Below are 25,258 nucleotides of genomic sequence, written 5' to 3'. Positions count from 1 at the left end.
GATAGGAGGGGCGTTTTTTAGGGGCGAAGCTCCTTAAAGGAGCCATGAAGAGAAAATGCAAGTTGGTTTTATTAATAACGAAAGATTTCGTGTATTATAGTGCCCCCAGCGCTTGTCCGGATACAAACGGTGCTTTATTCACTGAGAAATTAAACAATTTAGGTTAAAATTTTAATTTTCCCGCTCAATCGTGCGTTTTCGTGGTCCCAAGTGACATTACGGGAACCGACCGCTCTGCAGCCTAGAGTACCTTCATTCACGCATCCGCCGTACAGGGTAGAGACACGTAACGCTGGCGCCGCCATGTTCGGTTGCTCGCTCGCCGCCGAAGCAAGTCATTGTGTCAAAACCGCGCTAAAATTATCGCCGCAACGCGGTTTACTGAAAAAGTTTGAATCATATTGTCTGTTTCGCGTTGCTAGGTCTCGTGGGAAACGAAAAGAATAACGCGTTGAGCCCGTTGGCCCAATTGCGGCGGCACGGGACCGTTCAAAGGTCTCCACCCTGTACAGCGGTGTTGGTTTGTTCCCGCGTTTCTTTACGTTCCGTAACCTAGATGGCGCCACCATACCGTGGCAAGCGTTTGGTTTGTTTTTGCCCGCATTTAAACCTGGCTTGTTTTTGTTCTGGGAGAAAATATTCGTTCCCTGAAACAGTGCTCGCTCGACAAATTGGGTCACGTAAGACACCGTTGCTTGCGTCAATCGGCCAGTGTCGTCTGAGACAACCCCAAGCCCCGTAGTGCTGTGCAGCTAAACCAAAGCATGCTGTGCGCAGTACGAACAGCAGAACGCATCAGTACTTCTATGTTTACATGTGCTTTCGTAACTTCCACTGTTTGTCCCATCATTCTTATTGCTTTGTAAAGAATGTGCCCTAAATTTAAGCGCAAATCGCTCGTTCGTCTAGTTTGTAAGCTCTACCTAATTTGCGTCTGCTTCTGCCAGCCTCCGCCAATCGCAGAGCTTAGCCCATGTGATATCACAGGTTCTGTTGCGGGAAATGAGCTGGTGGGTCGCATGACCATTCCCGTTTTTCCTAATTATGTAGCTTATTTGAGCGAAGTTTACGTTAAAAGTGGTGTCAGTATAATTCTAACGAGACAATCTTTTGAATGAACCAAACTTGTGTTTTCTCTTCATGGCTCCTTTAAGTCATGGGTCTGTCCATCCCTTGTGTCTCGTGGTACGTGACCGCCGCATGCTTTCGGAGATGTCGCAAAGTGGGCCGCGTTGCACGCGCAAGAACCGGCTGCAACCGGCAGCGCAAACTTGGCACCGGGAGCGCGAGCTTGTCTGTGTTCGCCAACGGAGGCGCGAGCGCACGTGCACTGCGAGGGGGAGATCACGCCACGAACGCAGGCAGTCGTTCTCGCAGATCGAACGAGACGCAAGGACCTTTGCTCGTTTCCTCTCGTCTTGTTCGGGCACAAGTTCGCCCTAAATAAAAGTTCTTTCTTTACCCTTGTGTCCCATCCTACGTGACAAATTGTGGTGGAGGTGCGGGGTAGTCCTCGATGGCGCGGGGTCTTTCACCAGGTCTGGGCCTGGGAGCATTGACTCCGAAAATAGAAGTTGATTTGTACAATGTACGCACACAGTCTTACGTCTTTCTTAATGATGTAATGGGCGAACTTTCACGGGAGAGTTACGGTTACCGATGATCTCCCCCTCTCGAGCTTCGCCCCACTTATCATCATTCATTCCGTGGATATGGCGTGACTTTTTTTTTTAAACCTGAACTGGTGCAGATTAGTGCAGTGTCGTGCAGACCAGCGCAGAGTACTAATGGGGATATCAATTAGTAAAAAAATAAACATATGCTGCACTGCTTGTACCAGTGCAGCCAGTTCAGGTAAAAAAATGCTTCTAGTACTGCCAGACGACCCATAGATCTACATGGGTGAGTGTTTTTGCAAGGGCACTTGTGGATTGTTTGAGGCCCCTTTTGTGGAGTGTTTCTGGTTCATAGGGTGTATTGGTTAAGATTTTGTTGATACTGGATCTGTTGAGCGAGCGGACATGACGCGATCTTTTGGCGTCTATTCACTGCTTGAGTCGAAGTTTATTGTTGTGCTTGTACCTGTTAATATCGGCTGATGGGGCAAATTAAAGTCATTGAACAAATCGGTTATCTCGAATGGGCCTGGGGCGAGAAGTCCGCGGGAGACAGGAACAAACCTCCTGTGCAGCCGCGTGGGCTGCCTGACTCTTCCAGTATGGCACCATGCACAGTTTCTTGAGGCCAACCACCCGCCGAAGTCTTTTCGGCGAACACGAGCCGTCACATCAGGAGTTGGGTGAATGGATTAAAATCTGACGAATGAGTGCATCTGAAGAACGTGCAAGTACTGCCCTTCTTTAAGGGACTACGAATATTTGAACGAATGATGATGCGATGATATGTGTGATGACGAGTTCAGCTTCCATAGATGTGGTACAGTAAAAGTTCGTTAATTCGAACTCGAAGGGGACCATAAAATTGTTCGAATTAAAAGCAGAGTTCGAATTAGCGGGCAGAACACAAAGAAGCCACCTCTGGACTTGTTATGGTGAATTAGGCGCAATTACACGTTTCTGTGCGCACACCACGGTATTGCAGGCCCAGACAAGTGACTGCGGCACAGAGAAAACGTGCAACGGCATGCACCGGAGCACTGGCGCCGGCGGTGCAGTGCCCTCTGCGGAAGCAAAATAAGCTGTCGCAGCAGCGTGGCGCCCACACTACACTGTTGTTTTCCAACTTCGTTGTTTTGCACCTCTAGTAAATTTGATTTGGTTTGGATTTGCAATGCAGTGTAATCACTCTGGGCTGACTTATTCTGCGAGGACCGATGGAAAGTAGGGGATCTCAGTTGGAATTAACCGTTCTGGTTACCAACTCGTTCGAATTATTGGGAGTTTTCCGCCATTGACATATAAAGGGCTGCACTGGACCAGGGCGTCAGTTTGAATTAACGAGCTTTTACTGTATTAGGTTAGATGGAGGCCGGTGCAGGTCAACTAGTTATGGGTTTGTGTTCTTCCTGTTGGTTTCGTGGACACGAGGAATGGAACGAGTTGTAGTTTATGTAAGAGTGGGTCAATGCCATGGTAGAGTGGGAAGGTTGCCATTGGCCACCTCCCAGACTCTTTAATGACTCTTTGCACCGGGACTCTTCTCTTTAATGAGTATGGGATCATATGACAGATGTTGCCAGAGATTGTGTGAAGAGTTTTACCTCTACCCCCCCAAGGGTTCTGTGGCGACCGTTGGTGTCAACAGAAAACTCCCGCGAACAAATAAATGAAGTTAATGGCACCGCCAGTAATTGAACCTGGAATAAATAGAGAAATGGAGCGGGAGCCCGATGTCTTACCGATTGAGCTCCGAGTCCACGCAGAGACGAGGGAGACGGACAGTACACCCACCAAGCGCACCTGCGGGTTTACCCCCTCCGTTCTCGCCTAATGCCACTTCATAGTGTCACGCGACCTCTCGCGTCGCTGTGCGCTCCACCCACAGCACGTGTAGCGGCCGTGTGCAAGTCTTGCGCATGCGCTAGGAGTTAGTAAAAATAAAGGAAGCTCACACCAACGGATGACATCTCACTTCTCCTCTGTCTCTGCCGCTGATCACGGCACCTCCGTTGGCGGCGGCACAAGTGGAGCAGAGGTGAGGTTGTCTAACACTTGGTTTGAGCCTCGTCTAATTTTATAAAGAAATAGTTTCCACTCATGTGCTTCACCAATACAACTCAACCAACCACTCTTCATGAATCATGCATTGATTTAACCCTGGCAAAGAAGGTCTCTTTGAAATAATAAAGGGTGTGCTTAAGCACATTTCACTTGTCTCTGGTTTCATGCTTTGTAGAGCCACGCGTGTGAATTCAGGTGACATCACGTGGGGGTAATCATTGTGGGTGTCATTTGCGGCTTCGCTTTCCAACCATCTTCACAGGGTGGATTGCCGTACATTTTTTAACAACGTGAAGCGTCGTGTGTGAATGTGAAGATGTGCCGTTGCTCCACAGCATCCCGCTTGACTGCATATCGTGACACTCGATGGCTACGCACAACCTTGTTTCCATTTGGTGCACTCTTGCGAGACCCCATCTCATCTAACATGATGAAGCCGAGTATCAGTTTGTATAAATGTTGACGCAAATCATTGTTGTGGCTACGCACAACCTTGTTTCCATTTGGTGCACTCTTGCGAGACCCCATCTCATCTAACATAATGAAGCCGAGTATCAGTTTGTATAAATGTTGACGCAAATCATTGTTGTGGCTACGCACAACCTTGTTTCCATTTGGTGCACTCTTGCGAGACCCCATCTCATCTAACATGATGAAGCCGAGTATCAGTTTGTATAAATGTTGACGCAAATCATTGTTGTTGGCATGACTGCGGGGTGCCATTTTGAGCGACTGCTTTGTAACCTTGGTGCTAATGTGTACACAAGGCGTTGCAACGATAGATGAGCACCTTTAGAACTTTATGCCAAGCAAACCTCTTCTCTGTTCGTGCTCAAACTGTACAAGGTCACATTTTGTGGTATATGTTAATACCAAGAACAGAGGTGGCACTTACCTGCTTATTTAAAAAAATAACGATCTTCACCTATTGCACCCGCAGAATATTCAGAACAAAACCCAGAATGCCGGTTTACCGGGTGAGGCGGGGCGTGGTTCCTTCTGTGGCCCCTTTCCTCTATTAAGCACCAGCAACCTCACCCGAGAGGTTCTCTGGGATGTAAGTAAAAAAAAAAAAAAAAAAAACAATGTGGCCCATGTGGGGGTGAAAATCGATTGTGACAAGATTGGTGGAACAAACGTTTATTACTACAGCGGTGGGGCCAATGGTTCGGCCAGGGACTGGAGGAATGTTCTGCCGTTGATGAGCTTCGTAGTCGCGATCAGGTACTCCACAGGAGCTGCAAGTCAAGAGTTCCAAGTTAAAGTCAAGATTATTCAATTTTTTGGGGTTTAAAGCGACACTGAAAATAACTAGCGAGTTTGGCTCAGACCAAAGTTTAACTTCCGCATAGCCCTCTCAGCGTTTCTTTGGCAGTGAAAGGCTTTACTTGCAGAGAGAGTACCAACTGAAAAACACGTTTGTTCCCTTGCACCATTTCATGACATTTCGCATGGCGTTTCGTGTTTTTTCCAATAAATATTAGGTGATAGTAGTGCTCCATTTCTTTGTATCTGTTTCCCCTGGTTGTCGTCGTTTCTTCGCACTTCCTTTCGGCATGAACCCTTCCCAACTCGCTCAGCTTTCCTTTTTACCACAGATAGAGGTCGCTGGTGGGTCTGGGAACCCACTCCTACACCAGTGTGATGCACAGCCAACGGCCGACAGACTAAAAAGCTGAAATACAATAGCTTTGCTGTTAAAAAATGTTACCTTTTTTTGTTGATTTTGACTTCAGGAGCGAAAAGAAGCCGTGCGGCTAGTTAAAAGCCAATTGGGAGAGGAACGTTGCTAGCTTCTATGGCGTGCATCGACACTATGCGATTGCAGCGACACGTTTCCCTCTCGTATTTCTTGGTATGAAATTTTACGACTGCACGACCCCCTCTGTGCACCCCCTTCTAAGTGAGCACAGCGTGCGACCACCCACCCTCGTCCTGCTGTGAGAGGAAGCGCAGCGCTGAGATCTCGGCGTACGTGCATCCCCCGAGGAAGAACACCAGGGTCACCTTGGGCTCCTCCCCGGCCGTCGACGACTGCAGGGAGCTCACCGAGCCACCTGCATTGAGCAGTGGACAAAGGAGACAAAAAGAAGGGTGCTATTCTGGCTCCGCTGCTCTTTAATAAAAAAGACTATTCCCATATTGTGTCCTCCCGCCCTGGCGCACACCTTCTTCTCTAACCTCTCCCCCTTGTCTGACCTCTACGATTGCATGCTTGGGATTTGTCTCACACTCGACTATATGTTCGGCGCTGCTAGGTAGCGTCCTTGAAAACCATGAATGTTGAATGCTGCAGCCCCCTTCACAAAATGCTCCCTTGACGACGACAAAAATGCTATCGCATCACATCTCACATTGAAGGCCTCATCGTAGGTGGCCTCTGCAATTTTCTGGCTTCTTAACCCTTTCAAGGTGAATGACGTACATGTAAGTCCCCTGCAAACACCTTCAAAATGGTCAATGACATATATGTACGTCATCACTTGTATGTTTAAAAAGTGTGCCTTTTTCGATCATTTCTCGTACGTCATCACTTGTATGTTTAAAAAGTGTGCTTTTTTTAATCATTTGTCGTACATCATCAGTTGTGTGTTTAAAAAGTATGCTTTTTTCGATCATTCCTCTCACTTGGCATGTGCTGCCACACTGTGGAAATATGTAAAATTTTTTTCTTGCACCGATGGCTCTTCTTTTTTTTTTTTACGCGTTACTACAGCAGTGCGCCGGCTATCGCTTGTGCATCCAGTCATGCGTGGGCACAGCGGCTAGTTTCGGTTTCGTCCTCCGGGCGCTTCCAGCTTGTTGCACCCGTAAAACTGACAATTTTTTAAAAGTCACATAAGGCTTCTTTAGAATTTTTCTCGGGTTACTCATGAATAAACCACGTGTATGTAACAACACAAATGATTTTTTGTCACTTTATGGTCGCTCTAAAAAAAATTACGACAATTTTTTTTTTCGAAATAGATTCGTCCGAAGAATTTAAATCGACAATAAAAAGCTGACCCCGGAAGGCCACATTTGGTGAAAAAATTTGACCCTCAAAGGGTTCATGCCCACGACCTGCATCATTTTTGTCCATGCTATACCGCCTGCTTGTAACTATACTCGGTTATAACTCAAGAATGGCACCACCTCATGTAGTGTATCACTCCGTTAAAGCGCCGGATCCGCGCGCGTTTTGAAAGGGGGTTTGCTATGAATGCGTGACATCATCTGCCTTGCCTCACGCAGTTTGTTTGTCGTCACTGTAGTCGTTTATAAGCATATTAAGTCCAAAAAAATCACGGGAACGGCTCACGCCACGTTCAAAATATTCCCAGTAACGCCCTACTCGCGCCGCACAGAGAAACATCCGGCTACGGTGATAAGGCACAGCGGCAACTTCCGGAGCCGTTCTTAACTCTTTCGCTACCGCGCCTATCAAAATTGATCAATTTGATCGATACTTTTGGGAGCGCCTTTTCATAGCGTTCCACGCGTTTCTCGAACAAGTAAAGGTGTTCGAAGTTAGATTAGAAAATGGCCTTTCAGAATCAGTTTTGTTTTCATTTTTGCTACGGAAACGGGATTTTTGACACGCTTTTGAATCACCTGGGTGTGGAAAAGGGGCGTGGTCATCGCGCGTCACTGCTACCAACGAAGAATGCGTGCAACTCGTAATTACTCTGCACCAGCGCTTGTTTTTTGCTATCAGGGCGTGAATGGGGAACTAGCAAACGATTTTCAATCGTCCGGTTCGCGCTCTGACAGTAATAATCCCAGAAGTCGTCTGAAAATGTCAAGCAGTGCCTGGTTGCAAAGCTACTTGATGATTTTAGGCAGTTTTATTGCCTTTGCGCATGTTGTTCTAAGTACTGTGGTAGTTCTACTTACCCCAGGACCATTCGCAAACAGTTTACAACAGTTTCGGTTTCGTTTCTGCATCGCGAAATTCATATTTAGCGCTACTACGCAGTTACCCAACTTCAAGGCTGCCTGCCATGGCGCCTTGAGCGTCCGCGACTGATCCTCGAACAAAGCACGCCGCTGCTGATTTCCCCCCACCCTAACCCGATTTCTGCGATAAGAACTTCAGCTGCAAGTCAAAAGATCACACCCAGTCGCCAGATATCTGTGCCGCCGAGGACAGCGCTTCAAACTGGCCTTACACTGCCAGCTGTTCGACTTCCAGTTACGTTTCCATGCGAGGGTACATCCGGGTGTCTAATGTTGCTGCTTAGTTGAACTGTCTATTCGGACGGAGTCTCCGAGAAGTTTTTGTACTGTTTCATTTGAAAAATGTGAAGTGGCGCTGCAATAGAGGAGGCTCGTTGTGCTGATCTTTTTTATCACGCAACTGCTACTCTGCCAAAGATCGCAGGGCACGATTCTAGCTCATCGTACCTCATTTTTGCCAGCAAGGCTACAATTGCGAGTAAGAAGATGATAATAAAGCTCAGCTTTATATTTTGAGAGATAACTGACCGTGAACGACAACAAGCATCAGCCACGGCGTTCCGTTTTCAACTTCATGCATGATTTTTTCCGCATCGCGTGCTAGTCCCAAATATTGTGCTCGCTGTAAATGAAAAGTCAGCCATTGACATGATGTTTTTACGTTATGTGGGGGCAAATTGGTGCCTCTGATAATGACAAACCGCCAGGTTTATTCCAGGAAACCACCCGAAATTGCACATTTTGAATTGGAGGTTGGGCTTCACCGCATGACACGAGCACCGTGCATGCTAACATTTTTTTTTTATATCTGACAAACTGTTCCGCGCAAGTCGACATTTTTTCTAGGGCGTGTTTTTGAAATGTTTCCCTACAAAATGTATATTCTAATTTTTTTCTACTACTGGTGGTTTGATAAACACAACTCCTTTTTTTATCATTTTTTTCGACAACTTGACAAAAATTTTTATTTTGATATTTTTTTTACAACTATGATATATAAAAACCTTTAAAAAACTGGTGTTATTGGAAAGGCCGTTAAATAATCTGCGTTTTGTGTTCCTGCAATTAGTGCCTAACCAATTTTTTAGCAGGAAAAAAAAATGTTTTCTTGGACCCCTAAAATTAGTCAATTTTCCGGCGGTAGCGAAAGAGTTAAGTTGTCACCGAGTATATTACACATTTATTCTGCCAATTTCCTTCTCATTTTAATTCTCTGCCAGTAAAGCTCATTACTAAATATCGCCGAAGTGTTTGCCCTCGTATGTCTCTGGCAGCCTCCAGGGCCATCGCAGAAGTACAGACGGCCGTGCCCATGCAAAGACAGCCCCGATACGCACGCCTTGGTCGGCGCGCCCCCGGGGGCCTCTGCTGCAGGTCGGTGAGCGTCGGTTCGGGCAGCATGTTGAGGGCCTCCGAGATGGCCCGCCAGCCGGGGTGGGCCAGGAACTGGGCCAGCCGCACGCTCAGCGGGGCGTAGCCGCTGTACACGTACGACACGTCGTTGGGCGCCTGCACCACCGTGAAAGCGTGCAGGGGGGCACGGTTACAATTGGAGGCGATGCCCGTGGAATCCCACAACACTCGCGCCAGCACGTGCACGTACAGTTGAGCTGCAATGGGATCCTCACTCTCTCACTTGGGCTGCCCCTCAAGTGCTTCGATACTCGGCAGGCCTGGTTATATCGAACTCGCGAAAAAACACCTATCAGTTCGATGTAGCTACGGCATAATTGTATTAATCGCACTATGGAATTAGATGTCACAAAAGCACACGTCACTTACAAGAACACTTTATTGATGAAACCGCCTTGCTTTCGCACGAACTAGTAATGTATCACCTTCTGATTGAACAACTTTGCTGCCTGTGACAGTACAGACTTTCCCACGTTGTCTAAGGAGCTGCAGCAGCTGAGGTCACAACCTTCCACATTCGCGAAAAAGCGCTGGACTGATGCGAGTGCACCATTCACCTTCGAGGTTGTGGGCAAAGAATCGTCGTTGCTTTCCTTGGTGTGCCCACTTTCACTCGTGCCCGGTACGATGTCCGAAATGTGGTCTTTGTTTTCAAACTTTCCCATGGTTATGACACCATCATCCACATTCACAAAATCTCCGACCACTGATCCGGCAAACAGCATCTGGAACCACCAACAGCTCGCTCCACACTTAGCCGACACCAGCGATGGCTTTGTTGCGCTCATTTTCAAGGTCATCACCGGCACTTAGAATCCGACACATCCAAAGCAGTTTCAGATGGCTCCTTTTGTAACATCTGCCCGGAACCTACTATGAACAGGTCAACCTTAACCTCTCTCTCCTAACAAGCCTTATTCTTCAAGACCATGCTGAGGGTGCTCTTTGGAATCTTGTATGCCGCACTACGTTTAACTTCTCGCCGCAATTGACTTGATTTATGATTGCCAGCTTCACGTCTAATTCTCTCATTTCGCGCTAGCCATCACGGAAGAAAGCCCACAAAATACAAACGATGCAAACACAACAAATGAGAAAAGCATAGCAACGACTAGCAAACAGTCTGTGACTGACTGACTGACTAAACGTGGTGGGAGAGTGGGCCGGGATCATTTTTTACAGGGGGAGTGCCGACGGCTTGTCCTGCCCAATGTAGTGGTGGGGCCATAATAGGGATAGCGAGGGGAAAGAGACACCCATGAGCGGACAGGCTACAACACTTTCAGGTTGTTCCGGTGGGTTTCTCCTCCGCTGCGAGGGAAAAACAACTTTGGGGGGAGGGAGGAGCACTCTTGCGGCAATTGACATTTGATATATCGGGAGTCGCCGATATTTTTGCTCGATGTACGCTAATTATTGCTACACGTTCTCATTGTAAATATACCATGTTCAGAAATAGTTTGATATACAGGACAATTTGATGTGAATGGGTTCAATGTACATGAATCCCAATTAGTTTTCGCGAATTCAAAACTTCTCCAGCTGCCTTAAGGGGGGACGCGGCTTTCAACTTCGGAAAAATGACCAATACATCGTTTTTTTTGAAACCCACATATTCGGCTTCTATGTTTCCTTTTCTATGCGTCTGCGAAGTTTTTTTGCTGAAAAGCGTCGCAAAGTGGCATAAAAAAATACTTTTGTCAAGCGCGGTGACAAACTATCAGTGCGAAAGGACGAAAAAACGGCAATTTTCGGAGCGCTCTATCTCCGCAACGGTGCCACCGGGTGCGGCCATGTTGCTAACCAGCTAACCTACTTTGCATTGAGAGCCCATTGAAACCCATCTCCCCCTCCGTTTGGTCTGCAAACGGGGGTATGTACTCTTCACGGAGGAGCTGAAAATGATGTTTTGTGGAAAGAGAAAGGCTGTAAAAGGCACTCCAATTTCAAGGCATGGCCTTCCAGAAGACCCATGTTCAAAAGGACACGAAAGGCTACAACCCTGACGACTTTTGATAAGTGAAACCTATGTTGCAACTTCGGAAGCTGTTTTCCCAAAACTTTTTTTTTTTGCCACCTGTGTCGCTTGTTCCATGGATTTCTTCGTGACCACTGGGTCTATTTTGATTCCGTTTCTTGCATTGCATTCCTTGATGAACAGTTCAGGTCGTGACACTCTTGGTTTTCCAGATTTGTTTTTTGTGATTTTTTTTATTCAAATAATCGTTCACAGTCGACATGCCTTAACCGCTAAAAAAACGAAAACTAAAAAACATTGTGTTGTAAAAAAAAAATTCTAAAACTGTCATGACCTCGTCCATTCATTTGGGAATGCAAAGCACTTCGAACAAGCTTTCTATCGTGTTTTATAAGCCACTCAAGATCGGTACAAGCGGAACAGAAAGCAAATTCAAAACATAAAAAGTTTTCAAAATATTACTTTGAAATTTTTATGATGTTATCACAGAAGCATTTCCAGTAGCTGTGCCAATTTTCATTAAAATCCACGAAGAAATGGAAAAGTTGATTTTGAAAGCCACGCCCCCCCTTAAAGGTGCCATGCAGACAAAATACGTTCGTTTTCTTCAAAGGATTTCATGTTTATAGTGCCCCCAGCGCTTGTCTGGCAGCAAATGATGCATTGTTCACTGAGAAATTGAGCAATATAAGTTAAAGTTTTGATTCTCTTGCAAAATCGTGTGTTTCATGGCATCTGCTGTGGCGTCACAAAAAAGGGTCTTCAAGCGAAATTCAAATGTGTTGTTCAGTCTGCAGTGGACTGGAAAGCCTTGTTTACCTCCAGTCCTCCTGGATGGCGCCACCATACTGCCCCGCACCGCTTCTCGCTTCTGCGTTGTTTTCGACCGTATTTGCACCTGGCTTGTTTTTGTTACAGTAGGTAGTAATCGTTTGGTGAAACCTGGGGTATATTCAACAATCAGGGTCACGTAAGAAAATGTCGCTTACGCCAATCGGCCGGCGTTGTGTGAGAAAACCCCAAAGTGCCGCGCTGCTGTGCAGCTATCACAAGCATAGTACACACGGTACCAACAGCAGTACGCACTGGCACTTCAATGTTTACGTGTACTTTCGTAGCTTTCATTGTTTACCTCACCATTCTTACTCTTATAAAATGGCTATGCGCTACACCTAAGCAACATTAGCTCGTTCTGCAAGCTTATAAGCCCTGCCTAACAACTTGTGTTTGCTTTTACCGGCCACAGCCAATCGTACGATTGTGCATATGACGTAATATGTTCTAGTGCGGGAAATGAGCTACTGAGTCGCATGGTCATTCCCTTTTTTCCCAATTTTGTAGCTTATTTGAGCGAAGTTTACGTTAAAAGTGGTGCCTGTATGGTTCTAACGAGGCAATCTTTCGAATGAACCAAACTTCTGTTTTGTCTGCATGGCCCCTTTAAATTACAAGTGTACTGAATTCCAGAGTAACAGTTTTCTATAAAAATCTGGGTGGAAAAACTAGCGCTGCAAAATCAACACAGTAGCTGTGACTTAACGGAACAATTCCAAACTTGGGTAGCAGTTGGTCACAAGCATCTGTGCGGTGGTTTTAATTTCCAAACTTAAAAGAAGCCTCCCTCTGCCTTGCCCATAATTTGCTTGGCGTCCTTATCTGTCCAGCACACTTGGAAAAAAGTTACCGTACTTACCCGTTTCTAACGCGCCCCAATTCTAACGCGCACCCAATTTTCCTGGCAAAAAAAAAAAAAAAAAAACGAAAAAACTTGCGCCTCCGATTGTAACGCGCACGGAACTTTGTGAGCAGGTAAAACAAATGTGAGAGAAACAGGCGATTTATTTCCCAAAGTAATCTCACTGTCACAAACTGCAGGTCAGACCCTCCATTTTTTACATTCGGGCGGCCGACAAGGTGACCTCCCGGACGGGGTTCGGCCATTTTGCGCCTCGCTGAGGAATCCGGGGGTCCCCTCAGCTTGGTGCTCACGCCCTTTGTTTCGCCCTGCCAGCTCCGAGGACAATGCGAGCTGCAACATTCCAGCGTGCGGGTGCAGGGGGGGGGTGACGTCACGATCGCTAGCTCGGACGCGCGTGTGCGATCGTGGCGAGTTGTCGAGGGTCTCGGGAGGGGGGAACGGAGGAACAATGGGGAGGACTTCGGAGTGGGTCTACGGGACGGCCGGCGGAGGTTATTTTAAGCGGGCGCAAGCGGTCGCTTGGGGCAGTCGGCTGGAGATTCTTCAATGTGCTACGCGGGGAAGGGTCCGGGGGTGACGCGCTCTAGCGGAAGTACGTCGGTAGGCTCGCGACGGAACGACCCACGCCTCGGCTTAGCGCTCGAGTTCGCCCGTCGCCGCGAGTCCGATGGCCGACCAGCTTCAGCACCCCGGAGCCCTGAAACACGTAAGCGTCTGCCCGACGAGGCCGGCTCAACCTCGTCGTGACTTTCCGTCGTCGAACCTGTGGGTTCTTGCCTCAAAGAGACTTTCTTTTACCGCGCCCCTCCCGTCGTATTTTGTTTGTTGCCTCGGATTAAGATATCCGCATCCTCCGGGGTTTTTTCTGGCGTCGCTTGTAGTAACGTGTTAAGAGTTCTTTTTGGGTCTTGTTTATAGTAGTTGTTGATGAGGGTAATCATGTTTGAGGACATTTCACGTGTCGTGTACAGCTTGCAGGGCCGCTAGATTTTTTTTATACAGTTAAACCTCGTTATAACGAAATTGAAGGGGCGCCGCGATTTGCTCGTTATACCCAATAGTTCGTTATAGCCGTAGCCGACATTTACTGCAAATATTATGCATTGTAGTTACCTAAAACAAAAAGCGGGCGAAATAGCATCTTGCTGCACGGCGATAGTAAAATAAACACATTCCGGAGGTAAAAAGGAAAAGTCACGAACATACTTTATTGCAGTTGAAAACTCGTATTTCAAACAGACTTGGCTACGAAGAAGTCCGTAATTGGACATTGATGCACCTTCCTGATGCGAGCGATGGCCCCCTCAGCTGCGGCCGCTACGTTCACGCCATCTTCGCCGCCCCTGTGCGCGCCAATGAAGCAAAGAAGCACGCCCACCGCATCTAGTGCCTCCGACGCCACCCTTAGCGCTTCTTTTCAAGCCATGTGCAACAGCGCTGACGATGGACTCACGATGGCAGACAGTGTACTCACGATGGCAGCGTGCTCACGATGGCAGACAGTGTACCCGTCCACACGTCAGTCTCTTGCCACCTTACCACGGAGTGCACCTTACCTTCCTTCGCGCCCGATGCGACGGCTTTTATCATAGCCGTCTTCTGTTCAAGCGTGATATTCTTTCGCTTTCGCTTCCCGCCTGTCGCTAGTACTCGCGTTGTTGGAATCACGCCGGCAGTACGATAAAAGATAAGGCTGAAGACTGCCAAACCCCACGCACGCACAACTACGGAGCGACGTCGGCAATACGAACAGGGGAGGAGGGAGGGGGGGAGGAAGGCGACGCAACCGCGCGCGCCGTGTGCATCGGGCTCACCGCGGACAGTCCGCGGATTCCCCGAAGCCATAAGGATACGTGGTAAAAACGAATGTCGGACTGCTTCTCGGGGAGCCCGCGGTGAGTCCGACACTGGGGCTCTTCGATTTACAGTCTCGGACTCACCGCGGACTCCCCGAGAAGCAGTACGGCATTCAATTTTCCCATGTATCCCTATGGCTTCGGGGAATCCTCGGACTACCCGCGGACTATCCGCGGTGAGTCCGAGAGTGTAAATAGAAGAGCCCCACTGTAAATCGAAGGGCCCCATTGTCTGCATGCCGTGCGCAGTGAGAGGAGGGTGGGGGCTTTGCGGGCACAGCGTCCGCATGGCGCGCCAGCCAGCTTCGCGCGTGTGGCGGGAGTTTTGAACAGCTAATACAGTTGCCGCGTCACGCACTGTCTCAAATCCGCGTTGCACACTGTTGTAAAATTAGCTCAAAATTTGATTTCTCAACGAAATTTGTTCGTTATATCCCGTAACAGAGAAATTTTACCTCGTTAAAACGAGGTTTTAAATACATTGGTTTCTATGGAGATATCAAGGGGAATTACGATTTGCTCGTTATATCCATTATTTCGTTATAGCCCGTCTCGTTATAATGTGGTTTAACTGTAGTAGGTGCTGTTGTCGGGAGTTACGATGTTTGTCCCATAGGGTGTTTTGCGTGTTACGTACTTGTTAGTATTTTTTTTGCAGTTCCGTTGTTGAGGTTTAAACAAGTGTTTGCCTCTAGAGTGTTTCGCGTGTCGCGTACAGCTGTCTGAGTTATGTTTTCGAGGCCGAAGGTTAAGGCGTAGGCCACGGTAGATCGAGTGCCTCCGTAGTGGCCACCTTGTGTATTTGGTTGTCCTTTGTTGTGTTACTATCTAATTAGCGCCGTGCGCTAGCCTCCCAGCGCGCGTGCACTTAGTGTACGGCAGATTAGTGCCTGCACGCACAAGGCCGATGGCAGTGTGAAGGTTTCTTTTTTTTGTTGTTGTTGTGTCGGGCGTTGCCCTGTAATCTTTTGTTCGTGTTGTAAACCTATATAGTAAAAACGCAGTCGAGCATCTCCGTTGTGATTTCATTCACCCCAGCAATCTCGGCACACGTGAAAACTCACGAGCCGGTCACCCTGCTAAAATATAAATAACTGTTGCCTCGCGCCCTTCTTCGTTGGTGTTTGCTAGCGGACGCAATTATCCAGGGGAGGGGTCCGTGACACTCAGTCATCTCACTCCTCGTCGCTCTCCGCTGACCACAACATCTCGTCCTCGGTGCCGTCAAGCGCGTTCGCAATGCCACACTTCTGAACGAACGTTCAACCATGGTCGATGGGATCGTGGCCCACGCCTCGCACACCCATCCCGCGAGCTTCTCCAGAGGCGCACGCTTCAGCCGACCGCTCGTTTTGAACGCGAGAGAGCCGCTGCTGCCATTGCTGTTATCAAGCGCGCAAGTGGAACAATTTGACGATTTGTGTGAACGCCGATAGAAAAGCCAAGGCGCCTATGCTTCTTGCGTCCGAAAAATTGTTGCTAAAAGCTTTGGCGCCATCTTGAGATGGCGATGGCGATGGGTGGGACGAAATTTCCGCTGTTTCGGCAGTTTCAGTTTCGTATCTGATTCTAACGCGCATGCGATTTTTCTACCTATTTTTCCGGAAAAAAAGTGCGCGTTAGAATCGGGTAAGTATGGTGGGCCCCTCCCTTCACACCCCAGCTAGCTGAGAAGGGTGACGGGAGGGGCTGTGCCTCTGTTCCTACAGCCCTTCTTCCGTCCTGCTGCCAGCCTAGGAAGTAAGAGGGGATAGGGAGTGGCTGTCCAACACCTTCTAAATAAAATGAAAGCCTCATTAATAAGTCACCATAAACGGATGAGCAGGGCCTTGCGGCTGCTGTTCATCACCAAGATTGTAAGAACAAACAAACAAAAGTAAGCAGTCACTTCAGTAATATCAAATTTGCCTTTCACTAACAAAAAAAAAAAATAAAACGTCAAGGAAGTGATGTGGAGGCTTCCTCCTATCTGGGAGGCATTGGCCTTTTCAGTGCTTTTTGTTTTAAAGGGGCCATGCAGACAAAACACATGTTTGGTTCATTCGAAAGACTGCCTCGTCAGAATCATACTGACACTACTTTTAATGCACACTGCACTCAAATAAGCTACAAAATTAGGAAAAAAGGGAATGGCCATGCGACCCACTAGCTCATTTCCCGCAACAGAACCGATGCTATATGTACCAGCTCTACGATTGGCTGAGGCCGGCAAAAGCAAACACAAATCAGGTATAAGCTTGCAGAATGAGCTATTTGCAAATTACATCTAGGGCACATTCTTTTTATAGCAGTAAGAATGGTAAGGTAAACAGTGGAAGTTACAAATGGACACGTAAACATCGAAGCACCGAAGCATACTGTACTGCTGCTGCTGGTACCGCGCGCACTATTTAGTTTAGCTTGTTTTAGCTGAACAGCAACATGGCACTTTGGGGTTGTCTCAGACGACACTGGCCAACTGGCGTAAGTGAAGGTGCCTAACGTGACCATGTTTGTCGTGCGAACACCACGTTTTGCGAAACGATTATTTTCTGCCCAAACAAAAACAAGCCAGCTACAAATACGGTGAAAACAAAGCAAAGGCAGAAAACGGCCCGCCACGGTATGGTGGCGCCATCTAGGTTGACTAACGGTAAACGAGCCTGCGCAGCAACTTGAAGACGTGTTCTTGTGGTGTCACTACAGACGTCATGAAAAGGCACGATTTTGAGGGAAAATAAAAATTTGAACTTAAATTGATTAATTTTTAGGTGAATGAAGCATTGTTTGCTTCTGGACCAGCGCTTGGGGCACTATAAAAGACGAAATCTTTCCAATAAAACAAACTTTTATTTTGTCTCCATGGCCGCTCTAAGGCTTTGTGCTGAGAAGTTGGCAGGAGTACTGCTTAGTCTGAAAACCCGGACAATTATCTTTCTGATGTGTTAAGTGATGGGAAAAATGACCAAATGCTTTGCAAGGTGTCTTTTTCTGCCCAGCCTGGTTATAACGATCGTCGATTATAATAACAACTCTGGGTCAGGCTGTAATCACTAGCACCACATGTGTCTATAGAAAAAATCCACTTGTCATAATCGACACGCTTTGTGTGTCTGCCCCAACTGCTTAGCCAGGCTCCTGTGTTTTTCTAAGCAAAAAAAAAAAAAAAAAGCCCCACCTGTGGTTAATTCTCTGCCATAGTAATCGATAAAACACGAAAGTGAAATGTGCAGCGAAATCTGCAGCTGACCATGATTTGCGGGTTGGCGGCTGTCTTGTGGGTGTGCTTGGTGAGCGACGTCCTGCTGGCGGGTCACTTCAGCAAAGGTGCACTGGTGTCATTTCCGTGACGGATATGCGTTCAGTGAAATCTTGGGGTATCGCGGCATAAAACACTTTTGTGTCAAAATATAAACCCCGAAAACGAACAACCATAAACATAACATACTCTTTAGTGCTAAAGGTTGCTTCCTCGCAAGAAGATCCCGTGTGCAGGGGTGCACCCTTTACAGGCCCCTTGCTTCGCTGTAATGGCGTCACTTCTGTGACGCATATGACGTATGTGACATCTTCATGTGCCCGGGAATGAAACACTTTTGTGTTGAAAGAACATTCGAAACTCTGGATGAAACTAAACTCCGGTGGGCCACTGTTCCAGGCCACCGTTCCAACCACCACCTCCTCCCCCCCCACGCACACACACCTGCTCACTGACGTCCTCGACGTTCAGCTTGAGGGTCTTGCGGATGGCGGAGAAGTTGTTCTTGCGCTCCTGGGCACAGAGGAGACCGGCCTTCTCCAGCCGCAGAAGCCACAGCAGCTGCCGGTAGCCGTAGGTCTGGACAGATGGGGGGTAGGGGGCGCCTCAGTGCACCAGCTCAATGAACTTAATGTACCGTATTTATTCGAATCTAGGCCGGCCCCGATTCTAAGCCGACCCCCGAAAGTCCGAAGCCACGAAAAAAAGAAAAAAAACTTACCTCGAATGTAGGCCGAACAAAAAGGCGAGGTGAGCGTTGACAAAAAGAAAACATGTTTATTGAACATGAAGATGCGGTGCTCATTCTGAATCATCATCGCTGCTAGCCTCTGAATGCCATCCTTGTTGCGGCGCACGCAAATATCCTCTCCCGTTGCGTCCTCCAACGACGGACATTTTTTTCATTCACGCCAAAGTCTCGCCTGGCTTGAACGTTCGACGACAACTCCGCGGCTAAAACTTTTCTTTTAAAAGCGGCACACCGCCTGCAGGCCACTATCCGCACAGTTCAAAATGGCAGCATCGCCCCCAGCTATGGCCCCTTAAGTGGCTACTGGCTCGTCTAGTAATGGCTACAATACTTTCTTTTCTGGGTGGCGCTAGCTGCGTGCCACTTTCCGCAACTTCACTTGGAAATTGGCGCGTGTTTCAAAATCCTCGAATCCAAGCCGACCCTGGAGTTTGATATATCAGTATTTCAAAAAAACTATCGGCTTAGATTCGAATAAATACGGTAATAATGGTTTTTATGAGCGCTGGCGGACTGCCCACACAACACAGTCGTCTGAAGCACAATACCAATTACAGTTTGGTTCTCGAGAGGCTTGCTGATCCATTGCAACAGTCAGTTTGAAACAGAAAAAAAAAAAAAGCCATTTGATAGCAGGTGCTTTTCTTTTAGCTTGGCCATAGACAACTAAAATAATGTGCCTCTCTATTCCCACATTTGTGTCAGATGTTTGAGGCTTGTGACAACCACAACCACCCTTTCCCTTGGTTCAGCTGCGCAGTACCGAAGCTGCTGCTGTGGCGGGAGTCGTCTTTTGCAATGTTGCGCCGATAAGCCCTTTCGTATCACCAGCGAACAAAGCAGTGAGCAACAAAGAAACAACAGTTCTGGTCCCGCTGCACTGGGGTGGAAGCTGCTTCGATAGACTTGAACTAAAGATTTTGTTGGGTACACGTTTCCTGCACATTTGATACAAATGGGGCAGCAGGCAGCTGAGGTTTCACGCTGATTCCAAAGACAAATTCAAGGCAAAAGTCCAGGTACAATGACCCTTTGGCTGAGTTGTTCATTGAAGCCTGCAGTGGCACATAAAACCTCGGGAGCCACTTGCGACTGCACATTCGCACAGAGGCGCAGTCAATTAAAAGAAGCGGGGCCACCCCCGACCCACCTGCAGGATCTCCCGCCTGTAGTGGTCGAGCACCTTGGGCTTGAGCCCATTGTTGGCCACGCTCTGCATGCACACCAGCCGCAGAACCTGCAGGTCGTGGTGGGGGGAAACACAACAGGGCAGCCACCATCGTCATCGCCACCTTTACTGGCACTGCCGAAAAAAGAACCCGACTATCTTAAAGGAGCCATGAAGGCAAAACACAAGTTTGTGTTATTCGAAAGATTTCGTGTTTTACAGTGCCCCCAGCGCTTCTCCGAATGTAAACGACGCTTTCTTTACTGAGAAATAATTATTGTAAGTTAAAATATGGATTTTCCCGCTAAATCGTACGTTTTCGTGGCCTGCAATGACATCACAGGGCCTTGTCTACCGTTAGTGAACCTAGATGGCGCCACCACACTGCAGCAAGCCATTTTCTGCCCTTGGTTTGTTTGTGAACGTGTTTGTACCTGGCTTGTTTTGTTCATGGAGACAATCGTTTCGTGAAACATGGTGCTCGTTCAACAAATACGGTCACATAAGACATCGTCGCGTGCATCAATCGGCTAGTGTCGTCTGAAACAACCCCAAAGCCCCGCAGTCCTGTGCAGCTAAACCAAGCGTAGTGCGCGCAGTACCAACAGCAGCATACGCATCGGTACTTCAATGTTTACATGTGCTTTCATTTGTCCCACCATTCTTAGGGCTTTCAAAAGAATGTGCCCTAAATTTAAGCGCAAATAGCTCGCTCAGCAATCTTATAAGCTCTGCCTAATTTGCGTTTGCTTTTGCCGCCCTCCGCCAATCGCAGAGCTGGCTGGTATGACGTCATAGGTTCTGTTGCGGGAAATGAGCTAGTGCGTCGCATGGCCTTTCCATTTTTTCTTTATTACACAGCTTGTTTGAGCGAGGTGTGCGTTAAGAGAGGTGTCAGTATGATTCTAACGAGGCAATCTTTCGAATGCACCAAACTCGTGTTTTGCCTGCATGGCCCCTTAAAGGCCACTGGCCTTGCTTCTCCACTCTAGTGGAAGGCAACACTGTCAGACTCAACATCCCTGAAATGCCATCAAGAGTGCCCACAAAGTTCGAAAGTTCCACTAAACAGGCCCAACCAGAAATATGGGGCCCAGTAACAGCCAAACTCGTCATTTGTAAGAAGAATTGGCGGGCGCGCTGACCTTGACGATGTCCTCCTGGCGGGCAATGCAGTCCTCGATGTGGGGGTGGGGCTTGTCCGTGTCGACTCCGTTCATGAACTCTGCACACAGCCAAGGGAGGGGAAGAAGTCAAGGCCACTCCACTGCCCCAACGTTGCATCAAGAAGTACAACTGTGGTAAGAGCTCATTTGTGGTAACTTTGTGCTCTACGTAAACATGTCAAACTTGGTGACTGTCACTGTCACTAGTATAATAAACACCGTAAAAACCCGCGTATAATACGAACCCGCGTATAATACGAGGTGTAATTCGGGGACAGCAAAATCAGAAAAAAAGTTTTCATCCGCATATAATGCGAGGTAAAGAGCATAGAAAACATTTATTTGCACTGCAGTTACCGTTCAGTCATTGTCAGGTTTCGCTGGCACTGTCTCCCGACGTACGTCCAGCCATCGTCAGGTTCGCTGCCGCTGTCTCCTGAAGTCGCCTTGTCGGAAATGTCTTCCCACAGAAAGTGGTCCTCAGTGCCATCAAGGATGTTCGAGATGCCGCATTTCTTAAAAGAGCGACTGACGAGCTCCTCTGGGATGCTGGCCCACGCATCCGCGATCCAGCCACAAAGCACCGCTGGAGAAACCCGCGTCAGCCATTCGGTAGCTGTCACTTACGGGTCTCCTGACCTTATCCACTCTTGGTAGCAGGACCTGATGCAGTCTTTGAAAGGTTGATGCAAACGTCTAGCGGTTGCAGCTGGGATGTCATTCCTCCTGGCATGAGAATGAGTTGGGTGCGGGGTTCGCGCAACAACTTCTTCAAGGAATCGGCCAGGTGGCAGCGAAAGGCGCCCAACACGAGCACTGACGGGAATCCCCAACAGTGCTCCAGGCCACCGAAACCACACAGACTTTATCCGGTCAAGCACCAGTTGCTTTCTCCACCCACGAATGCTGCCTTCGGTGACGCTGAACTGCCGTACTGCGGCGCAATTCCTAATGGTCTCGGCACATAAAATAACTTTTCTTTTAATTGCAGCCGAATACTGTTTTCGTGCACCCTACATCGTGATAGACTTGCGGTGCACGTGCCGAGATTCTTCGCGTGGTCAAAACAATCAAAATGGCGCCGGCTGAGAGAAGCAGCAGCCAGCTAACGCCACCGCAAGATGGCGCACCCTCCGCTGAAACCGAAAGTGCAAATTTTCGGCTGAAAACTTTGGGATCCGCATATAATATGAGGCACAAATTTGACATAGTAAAATATGGAAAAAAACCTCGTATTATACGCGGGTTTTTACGGCACTTCAAATTTGAAATGCCACTTTGCATTTGCTTGCCATATGCAACAAATTTCATTTTAATTAGATTAGTGGTCACAGGTGGAGCGATGGAACGGAAGATGATAGGTGCAACGTTAAGGGACAAGAAACAGAGAACTGGGTCAGGGAACAAACGCATCTTAAGGACATATTAGCAGAAATTTAGAAGAAGAAATGGGCATGGGCAGGACATGTAATGCGAAGGCAAGATAACCGTTGGTCATTAAGGGTAACCGAGTAAATCCCTAGAGAAGGCAAGCGTGGCAGGGGGTGGCAGAAAGTTAGATGGGCAGATGAGGTCAAGAAGTTTACGGGGATAAATTGGTCGCAGTCAGCACAGGACCAGGATAATTGGAGTGCCATGGGAGAGGCCTTTGCCCTGCAGTGGGCCTAAACCGGCTGATGATGATGATGATGATGATGAGTGGTCACAAGAACAGCTTCCACTTGCAAAGCAGTGCATTTCCTATGGTGCAGCAGGGCTGGGACAAGGCGAAAATGATTCGCTTCTTGCTATAGTACAAGACAAATTCCAGGCCCAACCGCAGTCAGAGAATCTTGAATATCCTTTCCCAAATATAGTTTTTTTTACTGTGCGACACTTTGGCGCCGGCTACTGTAGTTTGATGGCAACGTTGTGCCGTGTTACCGAGCGATTGAAAGGAGATTGATTGATTGTAGGGTTTAACGTGCCGGCGCAACGCAGGCGATGAGGCGCGCCGCAGTGGAGGGCTGCGGATTAATTTTGGCCACCTGGGTATCTTTAAAGGGACCCTGCAACACTCTTTGAGCAGTGCAAGTAAACGTGCGCGACGTTTAGCTTCCACTGCCAGGAATACCTGAGCCAAATATTACACGTCCACGTGAAGCGGTGAGAGTGCAAATCGTTGTGAAAGACGCAGAAAAGCTAAACGCGCTCTCTTCAGTTCTCATTACGCAGCCCCTGGCATGGCCTAAACAACATCATTGAGGCCATGGCTGTCCATTGGCTGTCACTGGTCAACTTCGTGGCTTATTTCTCGCATTTCCTGTGACGATCCGCCGTCGTCGGCGCTGTGTACGAACCTCTTCTATGGGTGAACCTGTACGCACAATTTTGCCGTTTATTTTGTGTTTTGAGTGCGCACGGAGTTTGAGTGATGAGCTTAATACTTCCTTTTCAACCAGACCACTCGACAAGCATTTATTCCTTCAAAAACGGCCTACCAGCCGGAGTGCACGTTTGCCAGCAGGCAGCCATGCTTGCTTTTTTTGTGGCACCAGACCGGAAATTGACCCCTCCATGTTGAGGAGAAAATGAGAAAACTCCCCCACCTCTGATATATCGAAGGCCACTGAAAAGAGCGCTGTGAGCCACCCCCCTCTCCGGGAGAGAGTGTGCAGCTTTCGTCGCGTTGTCCATGGTCAGGTTGAGAGGGAACGAGAGGGAACGATTTTTCATTGCGTGTAGTTTCGGTGATAGTAAAGGATTTTCATAATTCTTGTGGGAAGAGATTGCTGGGATAAATAGACTTTACCCCAAAATACATTCCTAGTAGTCGATGGTAAGTGCTGCTGGGCCCCTTTAACGCGCGACAAAATCTCGTACACACGGGCGTTCTTGCTTTTACACCTCCATCAGAAAAGCGGCCGCCGCGGCCAGGAATCCAATCCGCGTACTCCTGCTCAGCAGCACAACGCCTTAGCCACTGAGCCACCACGGTGGGTAACGAAGGAAGAACCCAAGACAGAAAGAAAACAGAGGAGGAGGAGTGTGGCAAAAGTGTGAGGGGGAAGGCAGTATGCCGAAGCGGTGCGAGACGCTTCTTGGCAGTGACACATGGCAAAAGTGTGAGGGGGAGGCAGCGAGGCATGCTGGGCGGTGGCGATGACGCACTGAGAGACGACGTCATGGCAGCGCATGCTGTTGTGCGTTCGATGATAATGTGCCTCCACTTCCCGAGACGCAGTTCCCGTCGCCAACACAGAGGCTTACCATCGCTGACATTTGTGTGGGAGGTCCAAACATGATTTACAACAGCATGCTTGGCAGCGACAACGCCACGATGCGAGATAATGGCAGAGTAGCACGTGCCGCCGTGCGTTTGCTCATCACACGATCAGCATCTATGCGCCGCGACCAGGAAGACTGCAGTTTGCGCTGTGCACATATTTCTCCTTAGGGAGTGTAGCACAGCGGAATCTCAATACAGTTGAACCCCTTTATAAGAGACACACACCGGGGAGCAGTTTCTGTCTCTTATATGAGATGTCTCTTATAAGCAGGGAACTATGTTTTCACTTACTAATCAGACCCTAGTTCAATGTGGGCACCATGTGACTAAAATAAGCTCAAAAGAACGCTACAACGTGTTTCAAAAGATTTATTCTAATTTATGTTCGGCCCCCAGAATTTATGAAACAGTTCTGAATCTTGTTTGCTTCATGACTGTATTTACACTGTATTTTACAACCGATTCTGCAAGCTTTTTTTTCTTTCCTCGTTTGTGGAAGATGAGTTGTACATGTTGAGTTCACAAGCGTGATGAATAGGTAGAGCGCACAGCTTCTGCTGTGTGCTCAGGCTATTCGTTATGCTTGCAGGACTCAACATCTGCGATGCTTCTTGATTGGGAGCTATGCGAGTGGGAGAACCCTCATGTGCGATCGCGCTCCATCCAATGGATGGCAGTAAGCTTCAACCACTTCTGTCAGTTGCATTTCCATTGGCAGGGCTTCTCATCGTCATTTCATAGCTGACTGAACCACTGTGTGTTTGCTGAAGTTATAATAAATAGCGACTGCAGGCGTCTGACGTCCACCTGTGCTTCCAGGATGGAAGCAACTGCAATTAGTGACTGGTGGCACTGCGTCTGAACTTAAAATGTCTGTTACAAGCGAGATTATTGATTAAAGTTCAAGGATGACTTGTCCCTTATAACCAATCTTCTACATCCGATGTCTGTTATAAAAGAGGTCGATTTAATGGGAAAGATAGGGCAGCCAACCATGTGGGTAAATAGTGTCTCTTATACCCATTTGTCTCTTACATCAGTGTCTCTTATAACGAGGTTCAGCTGTAATACGATTCTGCGTGATACGAATTTTAAGATATGA

General features: G+C 47.9%; 1 protein-coding gene across 1 annotated transcript in view; it reads right to left on the bottom strand.

Annotated features, from left to right (window-relative positions):
* Positions 1–4,804: 4,804 nt before the first annotated feature.
* The window catches only part of LOC144147195 (vacuolar protein sorting-associated protein 33A-like), a 65,862-nt gene continuing 45,408 nt past the window's right edge, over positions 4,805–25,258 (bottom strand). Inside the window, exons 11-16 of the mRNA XM_077679265.1 lie at positions 20,868–20,947; positions 19,705–19,791; positions 18,248–18,382; positions 8,957–9,128; positions 5,609–5,737; positions 4,805–4,918 (exon numbers count right to left, since the gene is read on the bottom strand). Of these exons, the coding sequence (XP_077535391.1) occupies positions 4,827–4,918; positions 5,609–5,737; positions 8,957–9,128; positions 18,248–18,382; positions 19,705–19,791; positions 20,868–20,947 (695 nt within the window). The 3' untranslated portion in view covers positions 4,805–4,826. The remainder of the gene's footprint in view (positions 4,919–5,608; positions 5,738–8,956; positions 9,129–18,247; positions 18,383–19,704; positions 19,792–20,867; positions 20,948–25,258) is intronic.

The sequence above is a fragment of the Haemaphysalis longicornis genome, unplaced genomic scaffold, assembly GCF_048455015.1.
Source record: "Haemaphysalis longicornis isolate Haplotype H1 unplaced genomic scaffold, Haemaphysalis longicornis Haplotype H1 scaffold_7, whole genome shotgun sequence".
In the NCBI taxonomy this organism is placed as follows: Eukaryota; Metazoa; Arthropoda; class Arachnida; order Ixodida; family Ixodidae; genus Haemaphysalis; species Haemaphysalis longicornis.
Note: the sequence above shows the minus strand (reverse complement) of the source record. Positions and strands in the feature narration are given on the sequence as shown.